Source organism: Molothrus aeneus, chromosome 15 (assembly GCF_037042795.1).
Source record: "Molothrus aeneus isolate 106 chromosome 15, BPBGC_Maene_1.0, whole genome shotgun sequence".
NCBI classification, from domain to species: domain Eukaryota; kingdom Metazoa; phylum Chordata; class Aves; order Passeriformes; family Icteridae; genus Molothrus; species Molothrus aeneus.
In genome coordinates this window covers 2,488,136-2,508,874 of record NC_089660.1, presented here as the reverse complement: position 1 = coordinate 2,508,874, position 20,739 = coordinate 2,488,136, and the positions used below count along the sequence as shown (strand labels likewise).

The following is a 20,739-nucleotide window of genomic DNA, read 5'->3' as shown; positions in this document are numbered from 1 at the left end:
TAATTCCATGATAAATGTTATAAAAGTGCAACACAGCTGGCCCAGAAGGGAACTGGTGCCACACTACACACACCCTGCCACGTCTCTGCTCCCACACAGCTCCCCACGGGCAAAGTCAGAGACGAAAACCAACGTAGGAGCAGCAGCAGAGCTGAGGGGAAGGAACAAACAGCTCATCAAGGGTGAGCAAAGGCAGTGAGAGCGACAGCTCCTTGCCATGTGCATTTATAACCAAGATATGAACATTCAGTGAGCTCAGGAAACGGGGCTGCAGGAAATGGGGCTTTTGCAGGACACTCAGCATTCCAGCAGATCCAGGCCGCTGAAACCAGAGCAGCAGCCTGAGGCAAAGTCAGGGTTTTTAGGGGACAAGTCCAGCTCCTGCTCCTGTACCCCCTCCCTGCTGTCCCTGAGGTGTGGCACAGGGTGACCCCCCAGGGAAATGCCCACCATGGAGCTGGGTTACTGCAGCTCAGAGCAGCCCAGCTGACGGGAGATGTCACAGCACAAACACAAACCCCGTCCAACACGCACATTCTGCATCACAGGCAGGAAAATCTGACTTCAGTGCAGCAGCACAAGGGGCTGGGGAATAGAAAAAAAAAAAATCATCTGCAGAGCTCTGTAGTGCTGAGTGGGGATGAGTCACACACACCTGGCACTGGGGCCTCCTGCACACACAGCTTTGAGTCCTGGTGACGAAAAAAGGGCCTGGAGGGCTTGTGACCAGTGCTGGGCTCCAGGTCAGCACAGGAGCTGCAGCAAATGTTCCTGGGTCAGGACAGCTCTGATGCATACAGGCAGGGATCAGGCACTTCTCTGGGTTTAATGGGATGAGTTATTGGCAGTGATCTGCCTTTAGCTCCATGAGGTCTGTGGGATCAGGCCCAGCCATGAAAGGATGAAAGGAAGGAGACACAGAAGGGGAATAATCCCAGCAGTGAGGGCCCTCTGGACATGAGGAATGCACCTTGAACAGAAGGAGATCCCAGCAGAGTGGGATGCAGGCTGGTGCCTAAAGGAAAACACCAGGGGATACACAAGAGGAGGCAGGGCTCAAGTGACAGAAAGGCCATGTCAGACACATGACTGTGCTCCTCACAAGCAGGATACCATTCAAAAAAGATGCTTTTTATAGGCATATAATGGCAGATCAGCAGTGAATCAATGCTGACAATAAAATTAAAGAATAATCCCAGCTATCAAATCATTTCCCATGAAAACACCTCCACACCCTCACCCCCAGCAAGATGTGTAAGAAACTTCTGGGAGCACAATTTTAGGGAAAGAGGCAGAGGCAGAATGAGATGCCAAGTCATGAAATGCTGATGCTTGACCTTTTTAGGATTATTTTTTGAAGCCAAGTGGATGTGCTAAGAAGAGAAAGTCTTTTACCATGATATTCAGGTTCTTTGTGTATTCTATTCACTGTCTAAAGTTCAGTGAAGGGAACTTGCTGTTTATCAAAAGTTGCAAAATCAAAATCTTGAAGTGCAACTCCACCACACTGTTTATGTGAATTGCAGTTAAAACAGTCAAACAGTTTAAAAATCAGAATTTGAGGTCTTCACTGCAGCCAATTTATCAAGTGCTTCACATTCCACCATGCCTCACTGGCACAGCTCACTGCAGCTTCAATTTTAAGCCAACTCCCTGAAGACACTTTTTTTTTTTTTAAAGTTCTGGAGGATCTTTAAATAGCTCTTTGCCTAATGAGCAGTTTGGCCAGCACAGCTTTGTTCTGGATGCTGAGATCAGGACTGCAGGATGCTCTCTGGACAGATCCAAATGTAACTCGTCAGGAAAACACCTCTGGAATTTGATAGTGCAGCTCTTTTCCACTTCTACTCAGGAGTAAATACCTGGAACTGGCACTCCTTATTAAGCCAAGCAGCAGCAATGAGTAAAACTCAGTATAAAAAACAAAATTCGGTGTCTTGTAGGAGAGGAGAGAAGTGGCTGCTGATAAAATCTCCACTGCCAGTCTTCTTCCTATTTACTGTAAAAATCACCCAAATACCAGCAGATAGCAAGGACAAGCAGCTCTGTGTCATCCAACAGTTCTCCTCCCTCACTGGAACAAAGGAAAACCCTCAGGTGAGACCAGGATGACTTTGGGGAGGAAAAGGGCGAGGGGTGCCCAGAGCAGCTGTGGCTGCCCTTGGATCCCTCCAAGTGTCCCAGACCAGGCTGGACAGGGCTTGGAGCACCCTGGGATAGTGGAAGGTGTCCCTGCCATGGCAGGGTGTGGGATGGAATGAGCTTTAAGGTTCTTTCAGTCCAAACCACTCTAGATTCTCTGCACATTTGATCTCATTGGATAACTGAGCAGTTTATGGCAGTTTTCAGCTTTACTTCCAAGCTTCTGACATGCTGCAAGAGAGCCCATCCTGCCTAGGCAGAGCCTGGCCCTTCTGGAACGGGTTAATTTCCCTTCTTTTTGTGCCCAGCTATTAAATCACCTCCCAGTCCAGCAGCACCCCAGTGATGTGACGCTGTGTCCCCACCTCATCGCAGTGCCCTGAGGCAGAAACTCAATTCCTCTGGGCAAGAAAGGCTCAGGAGGGCCCTGAAAGGCAGGCAGAGGAAGGGAGAAGGAGAGGGTAGGGTGACTCACCGATGTGATAAACCTGTACAGAGGCTGTCTCCTCTCTGTGTACTTCACTGTGATGGGGCTCAGGTCGTAGCGGAACCAGATGGCCGGGATGATGCGGCCCGTGTGGCTGTAGGCCACGTATTCCTGGGGAAAAACAGGGGAAAAAAAGGAGAAAATGGCACAAAATGTGAGCAAGCTCATTCCAGAGAGTGTCTGCCAGAAAGCTGCCTCCGTGGGTTTGGCCTTCACCCCACTGTTTTGTAGCAGTGGCCAGATGGAAAGAAGCAAACAGTGAATTCCTGTGTGAGTGCTCACCTCCCATCCTTATCAAAGAGGAAAACAATCTCCTTCCAGGCTGATAATGAAAGAGCTGGGGACAGAGTGATGGTGATTATTCTCACCTTCATTCGGAGTCACAGGACTAAACAGAAAGGCTGTCATTGATTCTCCATCCTAAATCTACTCTATTTAAATATAAACAGCCTGGCTGCAGGTGAAGTTTTAGGTCTGTATGTCTATATTTTGTATATAAATCATTCACCAAACAAATGAAATTTAGTTTGCAAAAGCCTGAAAATCCCTCCCTGTCTTTGCATTCCTCTGTCAGGCCCCCTCTCCATTGGCAATGGGAATGCTGTGCCTCTTAGTATCAATCATGTGGAACCATGTTTAAAATTCCTGCTGAAAGCCAGGATGAAACTGTATACAGAAAAATATTAGCAAAGGTTCAAAAAATATCCCAGGCTGGTTTGGGAGAGACACCTTCCCGATTTCCAGGTCCACTCTCCTTTAATCCATTTGTTTCCAAACAGGTCCAGTGCCAGCTGCAGCCACAGGCCAGCACCCAGCAGGACACACTGCCCAGTGCCAGCACCAGCTTGGGAACTGAAGCCATATCTTCCTGAGATAATATTTTGTCTGTGCTGTCAGTGGAGATAGGAATCAGTTTTCAGACATTCACAGGGTGAAGAAAAATCCCAGGAAAGCAGGCTGGAGACCCAGAGTCCAAGGAGAGCCCAGTGTGGCACAGGCTGCCTCTCCCTCCCTCAGCCCTGTGACAAGCTGCCAGCTCACATCTCCTCTCCTGCCTCAATTCTCCTTCTCAAAGAGGCAAAGACAGCCTCAAATACTTCAGAAAAATAAAAAAAGAGCCACAGGACACTCGTGAGCATGACACAAAAAAAAAAAAAAATTGTTCTGTGTGCTGGTGAAACAGCATTTCTCTTCAATCATCTCATAAATTCCAAATTTCCCTATTTTTAGGTGCTTCATCCCATGATGACAAGAGAAGCAGAAGTCCCCAGTCATGACATTTTCAGGCTTTTATTGGAGCTCTGCAGCTCATTTTGGGACAGTGGTTCTGTGGGAAGGGAGGAAGCAGGGAGCTAAGAGAGGACACAGAGTTTGTCCCCTTCAGACTCTCCCCATAGCAGCCACTCTGTGCCAGACTCTTCCAGGGGCTTCCCATTTCCCTTTCCCACTGCTCAGTGTGGAGTGAAGGACTGAAGCACCATGAGCAGAAAGCACAGCTGTGCTTCTCAGCACCTCCATTTTGACAGAACTGACCTCATTTTTTCCTTCCTGTCCCCTTCTCCCCACCAGCACTCCTGCCCTAATGAGTCAGACTTGGCTGAACGCCCCAATTTGCAGCCAAGCTCACAGAAGTGTCAAAAGCTCCTGCTATTTTCCAAATTACTTTCAGAACTCCTGTCACAGGAGTCTTATCAGAACAGCAGTTGTGACATTAAGCAGAACAAATACACTGTAATCTGAACAGAGGGAGATGTCCAAATCCCTGGGACAGACACACAAGCAAGCCCAGAAGTCACCAGTCAGGAACATTAATCCGAGAACTAGTCCTGGAGAGTGTGTGCCTAATTATCAGTTAGGGCAAACTAGAAGTAGATATTACAAACAGATTTTGGACTTTCATTTAGCACCTAAATGGCAAGTAATTTTCAACTGGAAGATGCTTTCTACTGTAAAAAGTAAATAGGGTCCTTTTTTTTCCTTAAAACAATTCAATATATTGAATTGTTAAAATGCTGGATGTGGCACTCATGCTCTGGGCTGAGTGACAAGCTGGGAATTGGTCACTGGTAGGATTTGGTGATCTTGGATCCCTTCTAAACTAATGGATTCTGTGATAATTCACTATCATAATGCAGGGACTGTGAAATACTCAACCAGAACATATTTGCCGCTTCAGTTCAGTGACTTAATGTCTGAAATAAACATTTGTAAAAAGCTAAAAACTCTGCTGATTTATTTGTCTCATCCATCCATCACAACTGAGACTGTTTAGTTACTAAAACCAGGTGTAAATGAAGTCTTATGTGCTCAGCTGGATTATTTCCATTCAGATGCACCTTGCCAGGCACAACAGGAGTTCCTGCAGCCTGTAAACACCTCCCACACAATCTACAGAAATCCACATCAGCTAAACTGACAGGTGAGCACACCAGGAGGAAGAACAGGAATGAAAGCACCACCACCTGCTCTGACAAACCCTCCCAAGCCTGGCAAACTCCAGCAGCAGGAAAAGCCCCACTCTGAGGAGCTTCAGTTCCTCCTTCTCCCAGCAGAGGCTACTGCTCACCTACAAACCCACAGGGCACAGAGAGCAGCAGGAGGGGAGGAACGGTGGCTGAGCATCCCCTGGGGTGCAGAGAGGAGCCCGGGGGTGGAGAGGCAGCTGCTGCTTTACCTTGTTGGCCACGGTGTACTGGTAGGAGTATCGCTGCTTGCCGCTCATGTCCTCGTACACCGTGGGCACAATCTTCAGGATGTAGTCGTGAGAGGCAAGGGCTGTGCTCAGGGAAGGAAGGGAAGGACATGTTAGCACTGAGAGAAAGGAGCCAGCCCACAGGACAAGTCACAGAAAAGGGTGACTCCCTCCTCCTTATCGCAGGGACAAAGCTTCACACGCCACATTTGTGCCCTTTGCTCAGAACCCTGGCAGGTGCTTGGGTGACACCAGGAGCCGCCCACACCTTCTGTGGGACCACAACCCACCCATGGTTTGGGTTACCCCAACCTTCCTGACTGCTTGCAACTATAAATGGTAACACTTATCACCACCACAAACAGCCTGGTTAAATCAGGAACTGGCTGAGGTTAGGGCTGCAGCCCACTGAGATCATTTTGACTAAAAAACCTGAGGTATCACAACCTGAGTACTTCCATTTCTTTCTTGCTTTCTCATCCTCCTTCTCCTACACTCCTACAGCTGCTTAACTTTTTTTTTTCATTATTTAAATGGCTCATTCCAGTTTTTGTGTCTGCTAAAACAGTTCTAAAACAGAATTCTAAATGACATCTCTGAAGGATCCTCTAGCCAAGTGTAACACAATGACATTTGGCTTCTGGAGGTATAAAAACCCCAAACCACAACTTCAGGAACAGCCATAGAAATTTTGTTCCGAGGAATGGACAAGACTGATGTCCTGGAGGAGTCTGAACATTTAAGAGACAACTCTCTACATTGAATTGTAGCATGCATTGAATTTTCCTTTTTGTGCTAGGCCATGAAAATGTCCCTCTTGCCATCCACAGAGCAGAAATTTCAAGGCAATTTGCAACACAAGTACAAGGCAAAGTTCTGGTGGAAGTAACAGCAGCAAAGGGACACTACAGGAACAGGATATGGATAAAAAACTCCACAAGGACTGCAAAGGAACCTTTTGGACTAAGCCTTTTCTCTAGCACTGGAGGAAATGGAAATGTCAGCCAGCAATGTCTGGATGATTTTGGCTGAAGAGGCGAATGAAATACACTGGATACAGCAGTGTTGCATGAATGGCCCTGCTTTCCCTCCTGCAGAGGGTGGCTGAGAGCTGCAGTGCCCAGGAATACCCACGGTTTGAGCTGAGCTTGTCTGCTCCCTCCAAGGCATTGAATGCTCCATGGACGTTATGGACCTGGAAAGCAAAAAGGAGGATGAAGAAACTCTGCTCTGCCTTGATACTCTTGACCTTTGCTTCCCTAGCCTGTAACCAGCCTGATTCAACCCTTCCAAAAAACAAAGCCTGGATCCAGTGAAAGATGACCCCAAATATCTTTCAGTGACCATCATCACAGCGGTTGGCTCCAAGTGAAAAAGCTGATTTCACAACATCTTACAAGATGAAACTCCAAAACCACTCCAAAGCTAAAGGAATTGCAGTTGGAAGAGGCCAGTTGTGAAATTTTCACCGTGAGGTATTTCCTAAGAGCTTTGCAGAGGTAACTGGGAAATTAATTTTATCAGGCTGAAAGGGAAATAGATGGGAGTCACACTGGGGTTAAAACTCAGCAGGTTTCTCCTCTAAAGGTGGCTGGTGTCAGGGCAGCTGGGTCTGTACAACTCCCCAGCCTTGGAGATGGCTGATGGAAGGACACATCCCAACACTGACACCCCTTCAGCTTTTCCTGCAGCTGATTTCAGACCTGTGAGTATCTGTTTGCCCAGAAAAACAGCATTTCCATGCCCTGCACACGCTGTGACCTGGAGCCTGATCTCCAGCAACAGAATCATCCATGTGTGATCTCTCCAGGCAGGGAAAAGCCCATGGCAGCAGCTGTAGGTCAGGGGTTGTGCTGCTCACAAGGTACAAAGAAAGGACACAGAGCTCCACGACCCAGAAATTCCTGACCTTAAGTCAGACAACAGGGAAGAAGAGTTTGGAGTGAGGATTTGGTCAGGGGTGTGACAGTTTCACCTCACCAACAGGGCAATGCCATCTCCTTCCCAGACCCTCTCAACACGTGTCTGTCTCATCCTCATGGACATTTCCCTGCTCCCAGCACTACAGAGTGGATCAGGGAGGAAGCAGCAAGTGAACCAGTTCTGCTCAGCAGAAAGGAAATTCTGGACAGACAAAATCACAGCAAGTTCCACTGGAAGGTGCTGGGAACAGGAGCAGAGCAAAAGCAGCAGCTGATCCTTCTGCAAGGCCTTTTGCTCTGCTGGAATTTCACAAAACCACCACCATTCCCACACTACATCTGCAGGCTGTGCTCATTCTTTACTCACTGTAAAAGGCATAAGAAAAAGAAGCCCCTGGAGTGGGCTACAGTGTTGTGTCCATTCTTGGAACAGCTAAGAAGTCTCTTACAGAATATCTGCACCAGAGATTTTAGGTTCACTTCAAACTTTTGGCAGATTTTCCCCTCATCAAGACCAAAATTCAAACCAATGAGTTCCTACCTCCAGCTGTCAGGTAACCCAGTAAAGAGAGGTGTGTGGAAATAGGAAATGTTGTATTTTTAATCATAATTTCTACTGAGTTCTACATTATGGTGTTGAATAATCCTGGCTTTAACCTTGTCAGGAGAGTTGCCCACCCCTGACAGTAAAAAGGCATCATCTCCTGCTCTCCTCATCCCTCTCCTTACTGGGTTACCCCTGACATGCAGCAACTCACTGCATCAGTTTTAATTCTGCAGGTTTTCATTCTGATCTCATCTCAATGAGGATGAAAAATCTACAGGAAGTCTGCCACTATTGTGCACAAAGTACTGATGAAGACTCAAAGCTCATTCAGAGCCAGATGATATTTAAATCTCTGCTTCAAAGAGACTGGTTTTTCTGGAGAACACAGCCTGTCCCTCAGTGGATCACTGAGGCAGAGTCAGCCCCAACCCACAAAGAACAAACTCCCAGCACATGACACAAGTGAATAAGGAGCTCCTCACCCTCTGTAAGGAATATAAGCTTTTATTACATCAAAGCAGGTGGAGACAACCTGAAATATTCAAAGGTGCACCTAGGCAGATTTAAAGCTCCCCACACTTGCTGAGTCGTGGTAGCACCTGTTTGGGGAAGATACCCTTCTTTAATTTGTGCTGCTGAGCTGCTGCTTGCCTGCAGCACCTCAGACCATGAGCAGTCATCCTCAGCTCTGAACATACTCCTCTCAACTTGCCCCAGCCAGGAGCCAACTCCACGTTTGCCAGACAGGTTTCTCACCACAAGAACTGAAGGCACTTGCTGCTTGTCTCTCCAGGCTCCTCCTCCATGCTGATTCACACTCCAGCTGCCTTCCCCCAGCACTCCATGATAAAACAATGGGAATGCTCCCTCAGAGCACCCATTTCCCACGCAGGCTGCACAACTCCCCATTACCACTCACCTCCTATTTTTCATAATCTCAGTGTGCTTTACAGACATTAAGCCAAGCTTATTTATACGCTAATATTTCCTCGTTCCCACACCAGATAATTCCTAAAAGGAGCCGGGAGCAGAACCAGAAGACTACAAAGCAACGCTTAGACTTGTTAGCATGAAAAAGGGCTTTGGAAGTGGGTACAAGGAGCAGACTAATGAGACGTCTGTGCTGAGGAAAGAAGATTACAGAGAGGCTAAGGGTAAGCAATGTTTAGGGTGAGTCTCAAGCTGGGTGTGCACATGTGGAACTCCCACCTGTGAGGGCAGCTCCTTGGAAATAGGCTAGTGCTGTAATCTGTCCTTATTGAGAAATCAGGTAATATTACATAACTTGCAGCACCTGGTGAAATTCTATCCACTGGGCAAGTGCATGCATTCAGCAGGGAATTGGCAGTGCTAAGTCTAACTTGTGTTTCACAGAGCAAATTTGACTAATAGGTGTCTGCTATACAAGTAGAGTGAATGAATTAAAAAGAGCTTGACTGCTGCTGTGGTGAACACAGTAGCCAGCACACATCTTCCCTGAGTGCATCACTGCTCCTCCACAAAGGCAGAAAGGTTTGTTTGCTGTGTTCATGCCAAAACCAGGATTTTGCTGAGCCACAAGCCCTCATTTCTAACTGTCCCCACTGAATTTTCCAAAAGCACTCTGAGTTTCAGAAGAACACATCACAGTTGCTCTGTGGCTGGACACTGCTCCTGCCCCAGCTGGTGGCAGCTGTGAACTCTTCCAGCCTTGAGCTTACGGTGCAGGGACACACAAGCCTTCCATAAAACCAAAGTGTCTGACATTAAACCACTCTCACTGCATTCCCCTAGAGCCAGGGAAGTTTCAGGACTCACCTGTAGCTTGTCCCCAAATGAGAGCTTGTGGATGACGTGAGTCATGTCGGGGTTCTGGGGCTGCGCCGTCGCGCTGTGCGTCGACACGTGGAAGTTACCAGGGACCTAAAATTAGCCACAACAGGGAAGACAGGATTTCACATTTTATCCCTCAAGGCATTGCTAGGCTCTGTGGTGTGACATGGGAATGCCTGGATCCATCCAGGAAGATGGGAGAATCCATGATGCCTTCCTGCAGCTGACCAGCACCACCGCGCTCAGGTCCTGCACCCCGGAGCCTGGCACCCCACACTGCTGATGGTCCTGACCAGGGGATGATGAGTGGGTCACTCCCAGCTCCAGGGATTCCCAGCACTTAAGGCTATGTCTTTCATCCCCATTAAAATAAAATTCCTGTCTTTCTTGCTCAATGTCTTACTCCCACATCTCCCACATCTGGCATTTGCAAAGGGGCCCACTGCTGCAGAGCAGCCCAGGAAGCTGGGGATGTATTTCTCTTCTGGTACCAGTCATGAGCAACTTTACCTCTGAGATTGTGTGCAGGAATGAGTTTTATGTGAAGAGAAAATCCACCACCAAACCCATGTGGGCATCCCATACAAACTAACCTAGATCTTCCCCTTGGCAGAATCTAGCAAGGGCCCTTCCTTTAAATTTTTTTAATGGAGGGAAATACAAAGAACTGAAAAGCACAAGTTTCACCTAAAGGCTCAGTTCCAAGACAGAAAATGAGCCCTGGTGTCCCTCTGATGGCACCACTCTGCAAGCATGCACTTTTCAGGTCACTAGCCCTGAAGTCCTTCAGCAGATTCAGCTTAACCACTGACATGGAGGGTGCAAGAATATTTTCCTATTGAGAAAAGGTTGTGAAATGAAGCATCCCTGAGGAGCAATGTGGCACAGCCCAAGGCAGGAGTGGGAGGGTGGTTATACAACTGCTGCCCAGCTGCTCTCTGCAGAGACACCTCACCAGCAGGGCCATGGGAGGCCACATGCCCTCCCATGTGCTTTCAGGAAAGCTGATTTAATGACCTGAGGAACAGCAGCGCACTCCTGGGAGCGCTTTCAGGTGTGGACACCAGTGGTGTCATAAACAAGCTGAGCAAACAGCAAGCAGCACACACCAGCATCTCACTGTCACCCTGTCCTCCCTCAGCAGCTGGGACAGCAACGCCCAAGTGCAAGCCCTGGTCAGGTTCCCAAGGCTGGCCAGGTCCCACTCCAGCTCTCAGCCTGTCCAATTCCTGCCAAGGCACTGCAGACTGCCAGGTCACACACAAGAGATTTGGGCTTCCAGAGCCACAAGTCCTGGGTCAGCTCCCCAGCCTGTGACAGCTGTCCCAGCCACTAAATGAGACACAAATGAGCAGTGGAGGAAGCTCCTCAGTGCCACATTCTGCACCCCCTTCTGGGGCTGCTTTGTGAGCAGGACACACCACATGCAGCACACAAACCCCCAGGTGCCTCAGCTCTGTGCTCTGGGAATTGTCTGGACAAGAACTTTCCAGAAGCCCTTTCCCAGTTTTGTGGACTACCAGCTGCCAGCCATCCTGGTGCCCTGGAGATGAGGAAAAAGTCCTCTTTTTAAATCCCCAATCACTTCCATGCCACAGAATCAGCAAGAGGTGCTGTGTGTTATTTTTAGATGTGCTTTAACAGGACCTGGGAGGAAAAGAAGGAAGGAGGATTTTGTAGCCTGTGGTACACCAAGAGGAGTGAATAAAGGGTGTGCCTTTCTTAGGACATCACTGGGTCCCACCAGTGCCTCCCCCACCCCAGCAAGTCATCTCCAGCATTACATAGCAAGATTATTCCATCTTGAACACACCCATTCCAAAGAGGAGCCTCCTCCAGGCCTGGAATTTCATTCCTTGAGACAGAAGCAGAGCATCCCCAGCAAGCATGCGTGGGGCCACGTGCTGTATTCCAAACATCCCAGCAGGAGCCTGGCACCCTCCAGCAGGGCACATTCCTGTCATTCTGCAGCTCTCAGAACAAAGGAGAGCTGAGATGCAGCCACTGCCAGAGACCTCTCCACCCTGAGTCAGGTTTTGGAGGTGCAGAAGTCGTGAGGAGTAAACACAGGAGCCCTTTGGCATCTGTAGGGTTTTCACACATCCCCTGGACATGGGGCTGCTGCACAGAGCTGCTCTCCCTGATCAGCAATTCTGTCTCCATTACCTGCTTTGGAGAGTGAAGCAAACCCCTGATCTAACACATTCCCTGTGGGTCTGGCCATGCTGCCTCCTCTCCCCACACTGACTTGAATTTCCGTCTGATCAGGGTCATAAACACACACAACATGGCAGGAGAGACACAGATTTGCAAATTTTCATTTTCACAAATGGATCCTGCCAGCATCTCCCCAGGCAGCACACCCTCACCCACTGTCAGTGCCACTCACCTTGTTGATGCTGAAATGGCCCTCAAACCTGCAGCCATCCCCATTATTGAGAGGGATCTTCATCGAGTTGTCAATGTGACCCACTTCGTGCCTTCCCATTTCATCCTGGATGTCCAGTCCAACCACTGCAGGGGTGGGAGGGAAAAGATAATTTTTAAAAAAACCCAAACAAAATAAGCAATAGGAAGGTTGCATAGGAAAAGCATGTATTGTTTTTACTTGAAAAAAAATCCACACCTTTTTTCCTGACGTTTGACTAAGCTGAGGTGATAATGTCCTTTGTCAAAAATTGTTATACCAGAAAAGCCTTGCAACCAAACTTTTCACACTGCCTATGTGACACAAATACACCTCCCATGTCCTGCCAGCTGCCTGCACTCCCCACAAACAGAACAACTTTGGGCAGACAAGGCAGGTGACCTGGGAAGAGCCAACAACCAGCTGGTGCACTCACAGCTCCAAATGGAACTTGGGAGGTTTCTTGCTCCCAGACACAAAAAGGTTGCTATTAAACAATAAATAAAATTTAAAAAGAAAAAAAAAGAAAAAAGGAAATGAGATTCAGAAAGCAGCCAGTGAAGGAGATCAGCCACTAACACATGGTCCAAGAAAACAGGTGCCCTGGCCTGGAACAGAAAGCAATGGGATATTGGCAGAGGCTGCAGCTACTTATTTCCATCCTGTTACAGAAGAAGGGCCACTGTACCAGGCTGGGCCCATTTCAAGTATTACTTAAAGCACAAAGAAAAGCTGCTAAGTGAAGAGGTACTCACATTCACAGTGCAGGTTTGGCAAACTGATGTTCAGGTTCACTTCTATTTTCCCTCCACTGTCTTTGTCTGGGTCATCCACGTAGAGCTCATTAACTCTGGAGGGCAGAAACACAGGTGGGCTCAGGCACAGGGCTGCTAACCCAAAAACGTGCATGGGGAGGGGGAAAAGGAGACTGGAAAGAGGAGGTTTGATTGTGTGATGGCTACAACAGTGTCACAGAGAGAAGGGAAAGCTCTCCAGGATGGAATGGGGGCAAATCATGGCTTTATTTGATTTCTTGGCAAGTGCAGGAGGCTCTAAACAAGTTCTGCACCAGTAAAAAACAAAATTTCTGTTCTGTGCTTCCTGTACCCTTCCCCACCCTGAGGTTTCAGAGGTGCTACAAAACAAGGGCCTAATGCTGAAGAGGATGGCAGGTTATTGATCCCTCCCTCCCCTGGGCTGCTACTCCTTTTAGGCAGGAGGGAAGCATGTGTTTTTCCATTTGTGCCACAAATAGTTCCAGAGAAAGGCTGCTCTCAGCTACCCCCAGGAAAGCTTATTTGTGTCACTAATTGCCTTTTGTTATTGCCACCCAGCTGACAGAGCAGCAGCAAGAGGAGGAAGGCAGCAGGACATATTTGTATTCTTCTCCTTAATATCACATTTCAGGCTATGAATGGTAACCAAAAGTGGTGACTAAAATTGAGGAGAAGGGGATTTGAGCCAGGAACAGATGGGAAGAAACATCCTGGGCAGCAGGATCTCACACACTACACCAGCCTCCCAAAGAGTAATGTTGTCTCATAGCACCCACAGCGCTGGCACGCATCTCGCAGGAGACAAAACACAGATAGAGAGGCAGAGGAATGCAGGAGTATAAACATTTATTGTTGGCACAACGATCCATCCGACACGTAAAAATAAACCAAAACAACCCCAGTGCTGAATTTGCTGAATGGTCCTGGAGAATCCACTCAGGGGAGACTCACCCCATTGAAGTGAGATGATGGTGAGATTACCTAGAAGCTCTTTTCCCTGTTCGACAAATAAGATTTGACAATTTATCTTCCAGCTGGGCAGATTATAAAGCTATGGGAGCTTAGATTCAGGCAAATTACATAAAATAAAACAAGTGAGTGCTCTGTAGCATTTTTATTTTCCATTCAAAGTGCACTAAACTCTTTGACAAGCCCCAGTGGAGAGTCCAGATGCTAAGAGTCAAAGCAGAGTAAGGCAGCTACAAGACAGATTCAGAGTGATTTTGCTCTGGTGATCCATCTCTGGGCCACGATGAACTGTTTGCCCTGTGGATGCAGAAGAAACAAACCTTCACACTGAGAAATACACATGCTGCCAGGTTTTTTGGAGGCAATTACTCACAGGTCAGTGGGGTTTACAGACACTCATTTAAAACCAGCACAGCATTTGTGTTCAGCTTCACAGCCCTACCTTTCTCTGGTTTTAATTGGCTTGACAAGTTGCTTGCAATCATTACTCAACCTATTTTTCAAGTGATTAATAAAAATGACACAGAGGGAGGGGAAAGATTGCTCATCAGCGACCTAGTTAGCAGCTTTTTGGCTGAGCCCTCTCCTCCTGGGTGGAATGCATTCTCTCCTCTACGTGTTCATTACTGCCGGATTGGGCAGATTGGATTAAGTCATATATCCAAACAGGGCCGGGAGGAGCAGCCCCAGCCAGGATGGGCACTAATCCCCCAGAGCAAGGCACCTCTCAGTGCTGCCCCAGTGCTCCCATCCATTTCCCAGCTCCAGCCCATGTCAGAAACCCTGGCTCCTTCCCAGGGCTGTGCTGGCTGAGATGCCCAGGGATGCCCAGCAGTGCCACGGGCACCTCGGTGTTCCTGGCTAAAGGAACATTCACAGCAGGGCTGGCAGAGCACAGCCAGGTCCAGCAGCTCAGCCCAACATCCCAGCTCTCTGGAGAAAAGCCCTAGCACGGTCAGTGTTTGTATTTGCTGATTTCTAACCCTGAACCTGTCAGGAATCATGCAGCTCTGGCAGCGAAGGCACAGGAGCCGCTCGGTGATGAGTGAGTGAGAAAGAAATTTCTGATTTCTCTGGCAGAAATCAGAGCATGAACTGAGCACAGAGAGCCAGGGGAGCTCTGACATAGGCAGGCAAGTGCTGAGCTCACCTGGCTGCTGGCTGGATCGCTGAGGCACAGAGAAGTAGGGCAGCCTGTGCAGGTCACACAGCCCATGAGCTGCAGGAGAAGGAAACTGGTTTCCTGTCCCACAGTCTGGCCACTGGAACAGCGGCTCCCAGCCTGTCCCTTGGGCAAGGCTCACTGCCACTTCCTCCTCCTCCTCACCCAGTAGCCCTCTGCCCCTCTCCAACTCATGTTCCAAATTTCACAACCCAGTCTATCACTGCACAGACATCAGGCAGCTCATACAGTGATCCTTCCTTTCCTTCCCCTCATTTCAACCACAGCCTCACCTTCCATGGAGCACCCATCCAGCTGGATCCTGTTCTCCCTCCCAGTCCAGCCACTGCCTCCTCATGGCATGATCAGCTCCTGCTGAGGGCCCAAACTGATAAATCCAGCTCCAAAGTGCATCCTCTGTGTGTCACTGATATTCCCTCTCACCATGGGGAACCAAGGGTACAATGACAACACACCACAGGCTGCACCTGGTGGGGCAAACCTCACAAGTAATGTTGTTTTCAACAAACTGGACATTTCTCTCCTCAAATATTTGGAGTATTGGAATTCTGGAAATCTCACAGGTAATGCAAATTTCCATGGTCAAGGCTATTCCTTCCAGTGAACCACTGGCACCCAGGTTTGGGGGGCAAAGGGCTGGCACTCACATGTCCCTTGTCATCCTCCTCCCCAGAGCCACAAAGCCAAATTGCACCCAGCCTTCCTACTATTTAACCACTCTCCTGGGATGTCAGGAAAGCTTATTTACCTCCTCTAGCCACTCTCCCTGAAGGACCAACATCTCTGGTGGAAGACAAGAAGTTGACTCTAATTTATAGCTGGAATACAAAGTGTCCCAGGAGGAACAGTGCCTTAACAGTAAATCTGGGATGATCACAAAGGAAATAAAACCTGAGGCCAGGCAGAGAGAGGCAGTGATACTGGTCATACTGTGACTCCAAAGGCAGGGTGTACCTGCTCCAAACATGGAGGAGTTGGTGTTTTCCTGGCTGCTGCTAAGGAATATTTGAATAAAAGCAGCACAATGAAGGAGGGTGAGGGTGCAGAGCTCTGAAAGTACAACAAGGTGAGAGCCGGACCTCCCACCCCCACTGACCCGAGGAACAGCAGGGAAGTTTCTCCATGATCCACACATCAGGAATCTGCTTCACTTCTAGAAAGAGCCACTTGGAAATATTTCACATTCCTGAGTGATGCTGCTGGGCTGCTTACCCTGTCTGCTTACAAACTTCCAGCGTTCCATGCAAAAAGCTGGAGGGACCCTTTGGCCAGATCACGCCAATGGCACGTGAGAGCCAAGGCAAGGGGGCCACAGCAGCCAGAGGGCAGGCCATGGCTCCAGGGATTTATCCAAAGAAAGTCAGACCTGTTCCCTGGGCTTTAGGTCTCAGATTTATGACACAACAGCTTCGTTTCCCCAGAAACAAAACTTCCACAGTGATTTCTTTCCACCCAGCAGCTCTGGCCACTAACTGCAGCACTTCAACAGCTGAAGAGCCTTTGGATCTGAGGGTGGGCAGTGCATCCACCCTCCAGAGCTTCACACACTGTGTGGGTGCTCTCTAAACGCGTCTGCCTTGGCCTCTGTCCTCCTTGTCCCAAGGCCCTGCTTCAGGTTTTAGCCTTTTTTCTCGCCCTTTCACAGCAAACAATCAGCCAGCTTCCTCCTCAGTCATCAGCCATGGAGAAAATACAGCCACTTCCTCCAGAAAGCTGCACTTTACTCATCCTCCAACTGCCAGGAGGCACCCTCTGATCTCCAGGACCCCATGCCTAAGAGGGAAAATAATTATTCTTTCCTGAGGAAGCCCAAAGCTTCTCAAAAGACTTTCTCAGGTGAGCCCTCTTGGCTCCACTTGCCCTTTCAGCTCTAATCAAACTCCTTCCAGAAACACAACCCTCCAATGCTGAGATTCCTGCGTCACCACGTTTTCAGTGGTGCCAGAGCAGAGAGCATTAGACAAATCTTTTCCATTTGTGTGAAGAAACAACAACAAGCAGGTCAGCAAACTCTCTCCTGCGTCATGCGTCTGCTGCTCTGACATTTGTCATCTCCTGCATCCCAATCAGCTCCTCAGTGCGAAGGTGCCTGTCCCAGATCAGCTGTGGAGCACAGCAAACACGCTGCCCTACAAAGGAAGGAATTACAGCTCTCCAGGAGACAGGAAGAAGGAGAAGGGTTCGAAAGACGTCAATGTAGACTTGAGTCAGGAATTGCAGATGACATCATGACACGACCTTCCGCTTCCTGCAAGCCCACACAGGGCACAGCAACCCTGCACAAACCTCCAACACCTCCTCTTAGGTAATCCCCACCTTGCCTCACAAACATCAATTAAGCTTCTTACCTGCCTACCTCTCTCAGGGCTGCTGAGGATTACATCCTTCTGCAGAAAAGTCTCTGTCTCAAGGTCAGTCCGTGGCAGGAGCAGGATTACAACTCCAATTTCCTTTGCCTACAAAGCTCTGCTGGGCTGCTTGGCTCCAGCATTTCATCTGCCTCAAATGGATGAGCCAGCAGGGCTGGAGGTGTATCTCCAGCTCCATGGCAGGACACAGGAATTGTGGCACCTCTGGGCTTGTGCTCCCAGATTAGGGTTTGCAGCAGAAGGAACCCCTGCTGCAGCTGGATCACACTCTGCTGCTTGGTACCATTTCCGTGGGCTGAGAGCCACAAAACACAGCCAACACGCTCTGGAGAGCTGAGGGATAAAAAGCCTCTGAAGACAGGTCTGGTGACAATCCTGCTGCTCTGCAGGATCAGTCCTGGGCATGCAAATGAATCCAGTGTGGACAAGGATCACTGCTCCCTGAAACTCCTGGAGTTTTGCTTCCTCCCACACTCCTGACAGCCTTCTTGGGGCTATCCTGTTTCAGGCCAGGAGCTGGGCTTTGATCACCCTAGTGGGTCCCTTCCAGCTCAGGATATTCCATGACTCTGTGATTCATGGCTTATGCTTTCATGAAAAGGCAGTAATTTTACTGCAGATATTCTGCTTAAGTAATTAATTGCCTTGCAGGGGGCTCAGCTTTCCAATTAGCAAACTTGTCACTTCAGATAGGTTTTTGTCTGTTATTACATTAATTAAAAAAAAAAAGCAAACACTGCCAGGAACAGTCTGTTGCTCCCTACAGTGTGCTGTGGCAGATGAATTAGTGTTGAGCAGAAACATTCATACCACAAGCATCACATTCATACCCTCCTGCCCCATCCCCTGGCTGCCAATGCAAGGCAGACTAGATTAGTTAATTACATCTTTAATCCTTAATGATGGAATACTTGGAAAACTATCATTGATCTTACAGGACATAATTCATGACCTAATTAGGGTGATAAAACAGTGAGATTATCATCTTGCCAGCTATTAACGTCTAGCACTGATCTGAGTTAATTAGAAAAGAGAGGGGTGATTTCTATGCTTCTGATTTGCAACACAGCAGCAGAGGAATGAGGAGGCTGCTAAAGGCAGGACAAGCCATTTCTAGCCCTCAGACTACTCTCAACTCAACCAACTGTTGGTTTTGCCCAGGAAAAACCAGACACATTTAACCCTTCAGCTTAATTTGTTCAGCCATTTGAGTCATTGGCTCAGTGGGACCAAGAGTGTTTGATGCTGTTCATCTTTCAGAGGTTCGAAAGTGGAGCACAGAGCTCCTTTTCTTTATCTTCTACAGAATTGAGGAGATTCATCAAGGTTCTTGGCATGGAATCACTTAGGTTGGAAAAGACATCCAAGATCATTGAGTCCAACCTGTGACCCATCCCCACCTTGTCACCCAGCCCAGAGCACTGAGTGCCACATCCAGGTGATCCCTGGACACCTCCTGGGATGGGGACATTCCAGTGCCTGAAGTTTGGACTAAGTCTTCAGTCACTCTCAGTCTGGACTAAAAACACCTAAAAATCAAGAGGACCTTTGACTTCCAGAGTTAAACTCACCCTCCCCTTAATGGCAATGATGGGTTGTGACTGAGAAAAGAAAAAAGCTCTTTTCCCTCACCGGCCCTTCACTGTGCTTTTCCTGGGAAGGATGCAGCCCCACCTAAGTGCCAAGCTTGGATTTCCTTCATGGCTGCTCACAGGCCTGTTAGGGTCACAGGATAAATCTGGAAGATGAGCAACTTGGGAGTTTTCTACCCTCCTCAGGGCTGGTCTCCCCAGGAAACCCGTCAGCAGCAGAAGAGGACGTGCCTTTGGAGTGTGTTACCTCTTCCATGAGCTTCCTGCAGTGTCTTGGTTTGACTTCCTAACTGGAGCCAGCTCCTGAGCACAGCCCCAGCCCCAGCGCTCATTAGAAATGCCCACACGGGTTATGACACAGCTGCCGTCCTCCCCACACAGGTAATGTTTGGGTTCAGGGCTATGACTGTGATCCTCGAGATGAGGGTGTCATTTCTTGGCTCTCTGCCACCCAGACAAGCCTTCAGCAGCTGAGACTGTAAATGCTACCACAATGGGCTGGTCAAGGAAAAACAGCTTTGAAGTTGGGCAAGAGCGGCCAAACCGAGACTTCGAGTAACACCAGGCACTGAGGCTGCTGCACTCCTGTGAGCGTGGAGGAAAGTGCAGCACTGGGCAGGAGCCAGGGGGTGTTTGGGGTCAGTGTGGTGCAGAGCAGATTCTTCTTTTCTCATGTTGCAGCACGAGCTCAACAAACCACCCCAACCTCTGGCTCGAAGTGCAGCCACCGAGGGAATCTCAGTGCTGAGGGTGAGACAGGGAATCCTGTGGGCACCCCTGCCCTGAAGGAGCTCTCCCTGCACACACCCCACTCACAACAACTCCGTGGAACAGGCTCTGAGCGCTCAGCAGGGAACCTGCCACGTCTCTGATGTAAAGCACCAGGCCAAGTGCTCACCTTGTCATCAGAATCGTGCAGCTCTCCCCACCCAGCTTGGCTGGGACAAGTGCTTTAAGGGAAATATGACAAAAAAGGAGAAAAGAGTGATGCAGTCTCACAGCCCAGCTGGCAGTGACAAAGCAGGAAAGTTCATGCCATGTAACTGCACACCTGTAATCATCCAGGTCCTGGCTGGCATTGGGAAACTTCAGTCTGGGTGAGGTATCTGTTGTAGGAGACTCTTAATATTAAAAAACACCTTGAAGCTCGCAATAAAAGTTGATGAGGGCTGAACAGTTTGCACATAAGGAATCTTCCATATATCTGTAAGTATTGGATCATGGGAAAACAAGGCTCAGAAACCTTTTTGAGACAGTATTTCCCCTGTTATTTGCTATTACCCAGTTTAATGGCAGCACAGAGCTCTCACAAGTTCCAGACCACGCAAAGCTCCCAATTCTTATTCCCAGTGATGAGGCTCTGCTGCCTCACAACTCACTGCCAGTAATACCTGACTGAAAGGGAACCACAAGAGGCTCACAACAACTTGTACTGGGTTTCTCAGAAGAGAAACCAATGAGTAAGAAATGGAAAATAAAAGTTCACTCCTGCTTTCGAAGTCTCTGAACTGGGAAGGACTTGAAGTGACTTTCTGAAGTATTTCTGCTGTTCTGGGAGAGCCTTTTCACAGCTGCTGGGGGTGAATAGTCCCAGCAAGAGTCTGGTGACTTGTAACTCACCAGAAGGAGGTTTTCCTCCTCTTTTGTGTGAGCTTTTGTGTTGGACAGTCCATGACGAATCAGGTTCCTGCAGTCATTTGTCCCAGACTCTTGTATGTCATCCCCTCTCCAACTTTACTGCTTTATTGCCTGCAAACACCTCCAGCCCACACAGCTCCTGCTGGGAAAGGCACTTCACCATCTCTCTGAGGTTTTAATGAGGAACCTGTCAGCTGAGCATG

At 48.6% G+C, this 20,739-nt stretch overlaps 1 protein-coding gene across 1 annotated transcript in view; it reads right to left on the bottom strand.

Moving 5' to 3' along the window:
- Positions 1 to 20,739, bottom strand: part of ERGIC1 (endoplasmic reticulum-golgi intermediate compartment 1) — a 55,322-nt gene that overhangs the window by 5,293 nt on the left and 29,290 nt on the right. The window contains exons 4-9 of the mRNA XM_066560469.1: positions 12,765 to 12,859; positions 11,992 to 12,116; positions 9,588 to 9,692; positions 6,456 to 6,516; positions 5,304 to 5,404; positions 2,618 to 2,740 (exon numbers count right to left, since the gene is read on the bottom strand). Of these exons, the coding sequence (XP_066416566.1) occupies positions 2,618 to 2,740; positions 5,304 to 5,404; positions 6,456 to 6,516; positions 9,588 to 9,692; positions 11,992 to 12,116; positions 12,765 to 12,859 (610 nt within the window). The remainder of the gene's footprint in view (positions 1 to 2,617; positions 2,741 to 5,303; positions 5,405 to 6,455; positions 6,517 to 9,587; positions 9,693 to 11,991; positions 12,117 to 12,764; positions 12,860 to 20,739) is intronic.